Genomic DNA, 12,700 nt, shown 5'->3' with positions numbered 1-12,700 from the left:
GACCTTAACATATCACAAAGCCCTGCAGAACATTTTCATGACAATGCAATTCTAACAGTTGCCACTAGGGCAGCCCAATATCACCAATATCGATGCAAACTAAATATATTGGTGTAACACCAAAATCCTGCATCTGACATACTCTTTATTAAATGAAAATGTAAAAAAGTCTAAATTAGCCTTGATTTTATTAGTCTTGTTTTTGTTGCTGTTTAAAGTTTATTTTGACAGAGTCTAACTAATACATTAAGGCAAAGAGGAGTAAGTAAGTAAGAATGTGAATTTGATTTATATAATGCTTTTCACAGATTTAATTTCAAAGTGCTTTACAAAGAGCAGGTACAACATAATTTACAGCATAGTGAAAGCTTTTCTAAACAAATGCGTCTTCAGCTGCATTTTAGGGGAATCAACAGAGTCCACTGCACGGAGCGATAGAGGCAAGGCGTTCCACAACTTTGTGTTGTTTTTGGGACCACAAGCAGGTTCTGAGTGGAGGAACGAAGCGTCCAGAGTAGTAAAGAGTCAAAAGGTCCAAACTAAATTTGAAGATCAATCCTGAACTTTATTGGAAGCCAGTGAAGGGATGATAGAACTGTTGAGGGGGTTCCTGTTAAAGCCTGGCAGCAGAGTTTTGCACAAGCTGAAGTCTGTTAAGAGCAGCTTTATTAAAACAGGTAAAAACAGAGCTACAATAATCAAGCCGTGATGAAATAAAAGCATTTATGATCTTTTCCGGGTCGGACTTTGAAACCATTTTGAGCACTTTAGAAATATTCCTCAAGAGGATAAAAAAAGAAGAAGAAAAGTCTCCAAAATCATGAATAATCTGACCCAGTGGCAGCAAGTACAGCAGAAATAAAATAAAATAATGATGTAAGACAAGAACCACTGGAGTACAGACCCAGAAAATCCAAAAACGAAAGTCGATGAGGGTTTTAAGATCTAAAATGTCAAAGGGAGATAAGATAAGATAAGATAATCCTTTATTGTCCACACATGGGGAAATTTCATAATGTCAGATGTCAAATCAAGTGACACCGAGACAGTTAAGAGTCTGCTTCCATCATCACAGCACTTCACACTCTCAACAACGCAGTTTCAGTAAAGCACATTTTTTCGAAAACTGAAAACTATCTAGTTTATGCTTCTCTATATAAGAAGTTTTGACTTGCCACCACCTTTTGATGAATTTTAGAAACAAATGGATGTTTTGATGTGGATCCTTAGCTTGCAAAGGATCCAGATTTGATTTTTAAGAATGGAGTTTACCACAACATGCTTGAAATAAAAAGGGACCAATCCAAATTCATGCAAAAGATTTAGCAGCTTTACAACCCAGGAACCTTCAACATCAGAAACATTCTGTAGCAGTGAGGTTGGTATAATGTCAACCGGGCTAGATGAGGGTTTCATCGTTCCCACTAAAACCTTCACATCCAGTAGGCTGACCAGTGTGAAGAAGGACCTCGAGTAATTGAGGAGGACAAACCTCATTAAGAGGAGGGTTTATACTCGCCCTTAAATCTGAAACTTTCTGGACAAAAATGCCATGAAGCTGTTACAGTCCTCTAGTGAGTACACAGGCACTTGATGAGCTGTGGGGACATCAAGATTCTGAATAATCTCAAACAAAACTCTGTTTTTTTTCCTTTTTAATAATAAATAAGATGAAAATAAGATTGGAAAAATAAGCAGACCAAGACCGTGATACCATTTCATTGAGCTGCAACATCATTTCCATAAGATTAGCCCTGTGCACTTCTAAATTAGTTGAGTTCCACAACCATTCATGACAGATGGTTTCATTTTTCCAAGGACAGGGCTTTGTTGATGAACCTGTCATGTTTTGAGCCGGTGCTACCGTGTTTAAAACAGATAATGACAACAGACAATGGGTGTTGAAACGGTCGTGAATGATTCAACATCCATGGGCTCAAAGGAGGCAGAAAAACAAGTTATCTCTATCTCATTTAGAATAGGTCTTTGTGTTGCAGCTTGACAACTAGAGGGGAAAGTTTAAGATAAATAGAATATAACAGTAATCACTTAAATGGTAATCTCAACAGTCAGCTGGTCAATATTTAGACCAAGACAAAATACCAGATTTAAAGTATGACCCTAGTAGGGCTAGAAACATGCTGTATAAAGTTGAAAGTTCTGCTGCAATAAAACAAGGAGGATCATCAATGTGGAGATTTATGTCTCAAAGTATTAAGACGTTCTCCAGCTTAATGATTGATGACAGAAACACAGATAACTTATCGAGAAACAAACAGGAGGAAGCCTAGAAACTATGATATAAGAGAAAAAGTCTGTGTTTCCAAACTTACTATTCTGTATTTTCTACTTCTACTCCTGTTCCTGCTGCCATGTCTCGGTGAGGCACATGAAATCCAAATGTTTTTTTAAGAAAAGGAGGCCAAGAGTGCCTCATTGGTAATAGAGCGCACATTTTAGCAGAGCAATCCTAGTGGGGCACGCGCCTGGATGCGGTGACAGGACCTCGCTCTCATCCACACACGGAGTCAGGGATAATGTCCACTCCACAGGATTTCGGGTACTGCCACTAAAACCCGAGTTAGGGGCCACTCGAAGTGTGAGACCAAGCTTAAGGGGTACTCAAGGGAAGTACTGCATTAAGGCATGAATATATTGTTTTTTAATATAACTATTATTCTATTGCAATAATACTAATATTGCAGAACTTAATAGCCAGCGTGTATTGCAATCATTTCTAATGTTTTGCAGGCCTAGTTGCCACTTCACCAGACACATGTTTTGTTGAATGACTGCCTACCTGTCGGAGTGTTGATGGTCCTGATGGGCTCCTTAGTGCTCACTCTGTTGTTGGGAGGATAGTCTGGGACGGCGTTCTCATAGCGCTTCTCTGGCACTCGTGGGCTCACCTTGGCAGGTAAATGGCTGTGAGAAGACACAGGTTTTTAAAGCAGGTCGTAGTGAAGAAGAAAAAGTGAATGTATGCATCACATTAAATGAAGATTGGAGTTTTTGATTTTCTCTTTGTATACTGCATGATAAAGCCAGAAGCCAGGAGCTTTTAACCATGCTATAATTATTTTTCCTTCTCATTGACCCACTCTTACGTAGTATTTAGAGCAATTACTGCACAGTCAAGTAATCTTTATTATCCTGCAATCAAGACAAGGTTGATCTGAAAATGCATACCTTTCGTTCAATCTCAACGGCCTTTTTCTTAATCTGTGATACACGAGGGATTCATAAATAGCACAAGTGGGAGAAAAAAAATCCACTACTGCTATTGTGAACTCCACCTATCCAGACGCGCATGGTCCGGCACATTACAATCATCAAAACAAAGCTACGTTTTGCAGAAATCAGTACAGCAGTTTACATTTTTCTTTTACATCATTTTAGATCAATATCTTAATTCAAAATATCCAAAATATAAAAATGATCAGCTGGTGTCATAGATTATAAATAGCACACAAAAGCACAATATGTCTTCTTTGAGCATATGAGCAGCAAAATAAAAAGCAGAATGTCATAAAGAAGCGTTACAATGATTGCTACTATTGGAATAAACTCTCTGTATATCTTTTAGTATTTCATTAAATTTTAATAATGTTTCTAGCATTTTGGCTTTATTTAACTAACTTAGGGCATCATAGCAGCAGCAGCAGCAGTGGGCAGCCTTCAGGCATCACAAACTAAATGTCAGGATGAGAACACTGCTCCTGCCAGAGGGTTCTGTCTCCATCTGTGTCTCATTTGTCTCACCCTGATTGGCTGTGCTGCTCATCAATGGCGTCCACGGCACTCTCGACGGAGCTCAGGAGGGACTGGATCTGATTGGCCGATTCCTTAAGCAGGAAGCGGGTCACAAACTGCTCCACGTTGGTCCCTTTTTCATAAACCTGTCCACACAGACAAAGAGAAAACATGAATGAAAGCACTCATACTTGTATTAGGACTTGGAAGACTGCATGAATCATGATCATAAAGTAATTGTTTAAAAAGGTTACATATGTTTTCTATTACAGCCTTGAAACATTGCGAAGCAGCACGGCTTAAATGCACTTTTCTATTCTACTTTTCATTTTCCTTTCTACTTTCGATGGTTCAAGGGCTTTTCAAGGTAAAAACAGGCAGCAAAAATAGACTTCCACTCCAGGGGCTCCCATCATCTGTCATGGCTGCCACTTGTACAGCATCTAAAGCCCTAAAAACCTTTTAGTCCGAGCTCAGCGCCGATCCCGCCAGGGCCTGAAAGTGCTGAAGTCCTACTAGATCCTGTTACAGTTTAGATTCAGCGGCTTCGGGGCAAGGAAGAAATACAATCCACCTGATCTTATTAAAGAGCATCACAACAGAAAAGGAAAATCAATGTGGACGTACAATGTCAGCATCAGTCACAGCATCAGTGTGTCAAATTCTGCCAATTGTCTCAAACGGATGCATCTGCACATCAGGAAAATGAACATGACTATGAAGCAATGGTCCTTTGAAGACACTCACTAATACGAACCAATTTGTATGGAATTATTAAGCTCTTTGGAGATTCAATAATGTTTATATCATTGCAAGATAGAGATCATATAGCCAAAAGGGTTCAATAACTCAAAGTATTTGTTTTAGTGCCATTTTTACTTACTAAATTGCTTAGAAGAAAATCTGAATGTTACTTTGTTCATAAACTTTTTTCTTAAAAAAACTGTTACGTAATTAAGTGAATAATATTAGGACACATCGTTTTGTAAAAGGTAGTTTGAGTACTCCATTATGTGGTGACTTGAGCCTCATTTCATTTTGTTTTAGTAAAATCAGTCCCATAATCCCACAGCTGGAGTAAAAACAGCGGTGACCTTATCACATTAATTCATCAGAAGATTGACCTGGGCCTCTCTTTTCATATTTCTCGCTGGAGTTTATCACAGAAAATTTTAGCCAGTCGACCTGAACACATGACCAGTGCTCCAACAATGGGCTGTGATAATTGACTACATATGTACTCGAGAGAGAGCGGAGTCAGTCACTCATGTCAGCCTCTACTGTCACTGGTCACGCAGCATTGCTTCACAAAGACAATTAGGGTTCCTGTGCACTCAGGCTTCCTGCTCCACGCCCTAATCTACGACAAGTGCTCCCACGGGGGCACAATCGCACAGGCCGCATTGACTCCCACTATAGCAGTCAATGTTTTTTACACACCACTCCCAAATACAAACACACAAAAGAAGCACTCCCAGAAGTGTACAAGACAATGAGCAGTATTCACAGTAAGATGGATTTGAGGTGTATTTGTGTTTTCTTCCAAGAGACTCTGATGACTCACTTGAATAACATTCAAGCTGTGAGTTTATTATCAAGGTAGGATAAACAGAATGTTGTGAATATCATTTATTGTGACGTCTTATTGGATCAATCTGAGAGTGCTATTCTGATTCCAGGGATATTGCAAACTGAAAATAGTTTCATTACAGCACATGCTACCTTATATACCTATCATTATTATCACATCATCTATCATCAGAGGAAGAATTTGGCATTGACTTTTGGCACAAATATGGATTCATAAACCTTTATGCCTAAGGTCTTAACACACAATAAACTCTGTACATAATATGTCGTCTTACTGACCCTCAGCGGGGCCCATCTCACCATAGTAAAGTGCAGCTCTGAACCAGGAATCCTTTAGTTCAGGTGTAATCACTTTATTATTCATATTGGCTCAGAATCCTCAAGAACAGAAGCTTTACAAACCCCCTGTTGATCGATTTAGGCTTTATCATTTCTATACCCCAATTTGTCAAAAGTAATACATTCATTAATGTTGTTCCAGATACACAACAAATACTAATAATTAAGTAATTTGCTGCAAACCAACCAACCAATTTTCTTATTGTATTCCAAAGGCTTCACCAGTTTGAGTTTAATTACATTTGAGCGCTGTTGCTCCCAGGAGTCAATGTGTTGAAGACAGTAATTGGACAAGGACATTATAAATGAGGCAAAGGCTCCGGGCATGTTGTCCTGTCGATCACTTGTGTCTTTCTTTTGTGAATGAGTCCATCACCCCATCACTCACTCTTCAGCGTGTCCCAAGGGCCCAGAACAAAACTGGGATGGAAAAGATGTGATCTATAACTCAGACAGGTCACTGACATAGAGTCACAAATTACCATTAGGCACAGAATATTACCTGGGAAAAAAACCCTTTGGTTCATATTTGTTTCACGTAGGTTGAATATTGATGACGTGGCTCTTGATTTTAGTTTCAGTTTTAAGTAAATACCAGTTATTTAATGTATTCTGTAATTCTTCAGTGTCAGATCAGGCAAGATGCTAAATATATGTTGTTTTTTCCTGCACAAACTGTTTTAATTTTAAATACAGTGCAAAATTTGAAGCAATACATTTCAAACTGGGATTGAGGTTATATTATAATTAACCTTAATGTTCAGGCAGCACACGTTGTAATTATGTCTTTGGAAATGAATGTAAATGTGTGCTGTTAAACAACTGAATAGCAACATTATGTATGCCGTTTCATCATATCATCTTCAGCCATCTATGTCAACAAAAAACCTCCTCATTACCACCGACCTACGCACCAGCCCTTTGTGATGAGATGAAGGCGCTTGATTAGATCCTGTAGGTGGTAATCACTGATTACAGAGGTTCAAGTCGTTAGGGCAAATTATTCCATCGACTGTGTCTCAGAGGGAGACAGGGGCCAGTCTGGTGGTGACAGACACGTCAGTTTGACAGGTGCAGCCCGCCTCGTGTAGTGCCTTCATAGAGTGAAGAGCTTTTCACTGACAATGATCATGTCGCATAAACACAGGGTGACAATGGAGCTTGCAAAACTGTAATTAAAAGGTTCTGTGTGCTGGCACCAATACACACAATACGTATATGCTAAAAGTGTGGGTTGTACTTTTCATTGTTGTGTTGTCAATATGTTGGAAACACATGTATTCCCTTGAAATTGATTGTGGACACTTAAAAGGTCTGTGAGTTTAAACTGTTGTGTCCTGCCTTTCCAATCTCCCCGTGGAAGTAGTATGGGCATTTTTACTGAAAACAGTAATATGTTTTTGTATTAAACATAAAAATGAAAACAAAATATATCCCTCAATTTAACCAAGCAATAACATTATAAGTGGACTGAAACTGTGAAAAATGCTCAGGTGTTTTCACGGCTATAAAAACACTTCACAATATATTGATTGTTTTTAAAATGATGATGTTAGCACTGTGTTGAAAATAAAGGATTCACTGAGATGCTTAAAAAGCCCATTCGGGTGAATTGATTTCTATTGAACAAACTCACAGTGCTGGGGACAATGATGTGTATTCGTGTACAATGGGCTTTGATTGGGCCATTTTTTCAACAACAGTTGAAATTGAGCCATTAGCTGGTGTCTCTGCCTTCAATGATGTCGATGCATGTAATGATAGTGCACCCAATAATAAGAATAAGATATGTTTTCAACCATAAACAGAAATACAATTACAGTGTTGTCAAGTACTCTCAGCACACACGCAACCCGAGTCGAAGTGTTGTTAGAGGCAGACTGAGGCGATGTATTGATTCTCAGAATAATCCCTATAACTTTGACCTCAGCGTGATCACAGAAGAAGTTGGATGTGAAAAGTACTGTTAGAAAAAGGAGAATCTCAGAAAACCATTACAAACACATGGATTGCACTGGCAGGCCTAAAAATCAAACAAGGCACTTGCAAAGGAAAGTTATGTCTTTATAATATACTAGGCCTAAAATCAAACAAGGATTTATTTTACTCAAATATTACTTCACTACTACTACTTCTACAGTTATACCCTAAAGTAACACACCAGTCATGACAAGAGGTACATAACTTTGAAAATAAAAAGTCTAATATTCTACAGCAAAAATCATGTGTGTGATGTTTCACAGAAAAATACGAAACGTAAGGTGCAGTAGAAAGCCGAGCATGTCAGACTGTGTGGCAGCCTGCTACTTAACGAGTTTGTAATGGAAGGTTATAAGATGTAGCTGCCTCTTGTCAGAGCGCATTGACTCAGGTGCCACCTCAGTGAAATGAGGTACGTTAAAACACTCTGACAGTCACTATCACACAGTGCGGCTCTTGCCATTTCCTGCAGGAACACTCTGCTGCTTGAGCACTTTCTTTCAAACACCTCCAAACGCCAAGATTTCAGCTCACTGTGGAGCATCCTCCAGAGGCTCAACCAAGTCAGCTATTTTTTGGTCCTTTTATTACTTTTTTATTGGTTTGATGCCTTTGTCATGGCAACCAATAACAGATGTTGAAGTAGCAGCAGGCCTGTCTGGATTTGGCAAAGATACTGCAGGCAGGAGTCATGTTTTCTGCGCTACAACAAAGCTTTGATGTGTTGGTGGAGCTTCCTCGCTGGCCCGCTACCTCTGAAACCCCCACAACCCTTTCTCGGTTTTACACATCAGCCAATTAAAACGGTTTCCTAGCAACGAGAGTCAATATGTCTCTAAGCAACAGGGTTTAGCAGGCTTCAAGAAATTATATCTGAGAAACTGGAATCGTGGTTCTTTAGAGTGCCTCTTGTGTCACTCAGTAATGGTGTCCGTCAGCATTAAAGGGCTATTGTGTAGTTTTTAATGTTATTTCGACCAGTTTGACTTTTAATGAATCTATATCTACACAGATGAGTTGACTGACTCTTTTACAATCTACTATGACTGCCTCTGTAAGCTCATTTTAAAGCATGTTCATGCTGTTTCCACAGTCACTGTATTATCATTATTATAATTTTTCTATAATGGGTTGAACTCACAGTCACTCAACTGTCTGTTGTTTGTGCAGAAATAGTGCATTGTCAAACCTTTTCACAATAATGCCATTTCTGCGATAAACGCTGGAGCTTTTATGTTGAAAGCGCATAGTGGTTTAAGACTTAATAGCTCTACGGCCCGTGACATAATAAAACAGACCAATGGAACAGGAAGTGTGGTGGGGGCCCTGGGACCAGTAGCCGCAGCAGAGGTGAGCTGCAGAGGTGAGCTGCAGAGTGGCTATGGAGAAATGCGGCACACACTCCTTAATCTACTGAAAACTAATCAACTTATTGTATTGCCATTAATAAATTATTATAATTCTGACAATACATAATTATTTAGAACTAAAGAATTACAAATGTTTATTAAAAAAAAGTGACATCACTGAATGTATGGGCACATGCGCAGCTGAACAACATGAACAAGCAGGACGCTGGGATGCTATAATGATGGAATTCCTGCATTCTTACATCATTTACTTTGCATGCCTTTATTTTAGCATGGTCTATATTTTTTGCTATTATTATTCATGGTTTTATGTTGCACCTTACTGCACGTTCCGAGTTTGGGAATTCTGTTCACTGACAATGACAATAAAACTATTCTGCTGAGTCTTGGTGAGTAAACCTGGCCATGCACATTGGAAATCACCATAGCGATGACAATTTGGGGCAAAGTCTCTTATAGACAAAACTGAAGAGAGAAAACTTTCACGAAGCAATTGTTTTGCCTTGAATCCATATACTCATTGTAGTTTGTAGATGAATCAAACATATTTCTTTTTTCTAGACATGCTCCTCCACTGCTCCTCTGGTTAACAATGAGTCTGTTCACTTTAAAATCTTATGTTTCACAGAGCTCTTTGAAATGCATTAGCATGACAGCAACCACAGTGTAATTCCTATAGTCTGGAAGCACACTGCAGCAACACATTCAACTCTACATCTTGATCATTGTGCAGAGAGTCACATCTTATTTGTTCAAAATAAAGCGTCTAAAACCAAATAATAACATGGTTTCTGTGGCCCTGTTTGTTGAAGTGTTATTCTGCTAGTGGTTCAGATATTTACTGTCTCCACCTCGGCTTTGGACGCCTCGCTGTCATTGTGTTACATAATACAATCAATTATTACCCTGAAAATATTCAAATACTGCGCAATTACATTTTTAGACCCTGTAGAAGCAAATCAGAAGCGAACAACCAACTGTCAGTGTCAGATCAAATCAAATCAAATCAATTTATTTTTGTAAGGCCCAAATTCACAACAGCTGCCTCTGAGGGCCACAGGGAGAAATTAATCAACAATGTTTGTCAGATAAAGGCATGATCGTAAGAATGTCAGCTTCCCAAGACCCCTTTTAAAAAAACGTTTCACACCGTTTACTATAACACTGGTCCATTTTTGTTGCTGAAGAGTGACTGCCTTCCATTTTTTCCCTAAATCGTTAACATTTTTCATCACTTACACATAACTGACAACACACTGCTAAAGCCCTATCACTGGCTAATCACACAGGTTATATCATTAGCTTGTGGAGATAATAGTCAGATAAATGAAGACAGAACAGGAGCAAAGCAACATATTCAGAGCAGATATATACGTGTGGCCTCATGCAGAGAGCAGACAAACTGAGCGGAACTACTGCCGAGATGGGGGAGGCACTTACAGTAATATATATTGTCATGGAACCATACGTCTATACGGACTGACACAAGAGCAGAAAAATGATAATCTGATGTGAAGAAAATGAGCTCTGAGATGGAATAACAATGGCAAATGTATGGGTCATTAACTAGTCATTTGTTAGTCTTCAAGAGATATAGTATCTTGTATCAGGCAATATTAGGTGTTCGGTGTTATAGTTCGATGATAAACTAATCAAACATTGGTTCCAGGTCAATGTTCAAACACTAAAACATGCTGGCTACTTTGACACACTCTTTCCTTCAGTCAGGGTTAAGATTTGTGTGAAATGAAGGGCTAACTCTAACAAGAAACACAAGGCTTTACTAAAAAGAGCCATATTAGACAAAAACTACCTAGTCACTAAGATGTGGCATGTAAATTGTTGTGGTCATATTATCCACATAATTATGGTAAGTCTCCGTAGCATCAGTGAAGATCAGCAAATTATATTTATTATTTTCATCATCCAGTTATGAAAATGACAAGACACACACACAAAAAGAGAGACTAAAATAGCCTTAAATCTTTAAGCAGTCAGATGGAGCTGGACTGAGTAGATAGCCATGGCAGGCATGAGAAAGAGATTTGACTGTGGCTCTGACCTCTCACCTCCTCTCCACGCTGAGGCTGACTTCTGAACCCATCTTTAATTCATGCTTTAAATGCTCTCCAGCTTCTCTTTAGCTTTTCACAATTAAAGCTGCTTTTTCATCTAAATAAAATCTGATCAACCTTACACATTTTTGCTCTTTGTATAATCTGATGGAAAGGATTGTATCGCTCCAAAGTAACAACTTTTCTGTCAATGAGCTTTTGTTTATTGGTCTGCACATAATAGAATAATAGAAAACAGAAAAGGCTTTAAAGGTATTCATCTGGATTTGTTTCCTTTTCTTTTTTATATATTGTGCAGATGACTACCTTGGAAATCGTCGATGGACCCCTCCTGGACAAATGAGGCATTACAGTTACACATTTTTAGGACATGTCACTACACAAGAACATGTTGTGTAAAGCCAGAGCACAACCTGGGAACAAAGTTATTTTTTTTATGTGTAGCATATTCAACATATTAAAATTGAGACTAAACCTGGACTAAAAGGACCTCATTTTAGGAACAAATAATGACAGGTATGAACACAGCCGTAGAGAAAAGAAACAAACTCTTATGGACAAAGCCTTTATACATTAACTAATTAGTAGCAGTCGGGATCTAGTCAATATTTACTCATATGGACAAAAGTGCAGTGTTTGCAGAACAGAAATAGAAATACTGAAAGTTGGGATAACAGAAAATACCAAAATGCAGACTATATAAAGGAGGATACAGACAAGGTGTCAAGAATAGACAGTTGTAGACAGGCAAAAAAGATTCAACAAGAAGTGGGCATGTGAGTTGTCAGTGGATTTGGCTCAAGACACTTGATAAAAAAGCACTAATGAGAGGGGCTCATTAAACGCAGCACATTTACACAGGGCCGACAGGACAGCCAGCACGTTTAATGAATTCTGCTCATACGGGCACACACACAAGCACACACACACACACACACACACACACAAGCACACACACACACACACACACACACACAAGCACACACACACACACACGCGCGGACACACACGCACACACACACGCACACACACACACACACACACACACGCGCACACACACACACACGCACACACGCACACACGCACACAAACACACGCGCGGACACACACACACACACACGCACACACGCACACACGCACACACAAACACACACACACGCACACAAACACACACGCACACACGCACACACACACACACGCACACACGCACACAAACACACGCGCGGACACACACGCACACACACGCACACACACACACACACACACACACACACAAGCACACACACACACACACACACAAGCACACACACAAGGGCACACAAGCACACGCACGCACGCACACATCTCTTGGGAGGGGCCTTCCCTACCTGCCCAAGAGCCAATTAAAATGTTTTCCTGGAGCCACTTCTGACTCTGAAATCATAAAAGCTTTCACAAAGTAAAGATAAACACTGAAAAGAGGGGGATTGGAGAAGAAGATCCCTGTAGGTTTGATATTTGTTCTGCAGAGTCCCAAAAGGGAGAATTGTTGGGAATGGGATTTAAGAACCATGGAAACCAGTTTATTTTCTTCCTCTGAACCAGTACTAACAT

The 12,700-nt window shown here is 39.3% G+C and overlaps 1 protein-coding gene across 2 annotated transcripts in view; it reads right to left on the bottom strand.

Moving 5' to 3' along the window:
* Positions 1-12,700, bottom strand: part of necab2 (N-terminal EF-hand calcium binding protein 2) — a 115,711-nt gene that overhangs the window by 52,893 nt on the left and 50,118 nt on the right. For both annotated transcript variants that reach the window (XM_072435151.1, XM_072435150.1), the window contains exons 6-7: positions 3,763-3,899; positions 2,801-2,925 (exon numbers count right to left, since the gene is read on the bottom strand). In XM_072435151.1, coding sequence (XP_072291252.1) covers positions 2,801-2,925; positions 3,763-3,899 — 262 coding nt within the window. The remainder of the gene's footprint in view (positions 1-2,800; positions 2,926-3,762; positions 3,900-12,700) is intronic.

Source organism: Eucyclogobius newberryi, unplaced genomic scaffold (genome assembly GCF_026437365.1).
Source record: "Eucyclogobius newberryi isolate DKJ021-1_F unplaced genomic scaffold, fEucNew1.0.hap1 SCAF_7, whole genome shotgun sequence".
Classification (NCBI taxonomy): Eukaryota; Metazoa; Chordata; class Actinopteri; order Gobiiformes; family Gobiidae; genus Eucyclogobius; species Eucyclogobius newberryi.
This window is presented reverse-complemented; position numbering and strand designations above follow the sequence as displayed.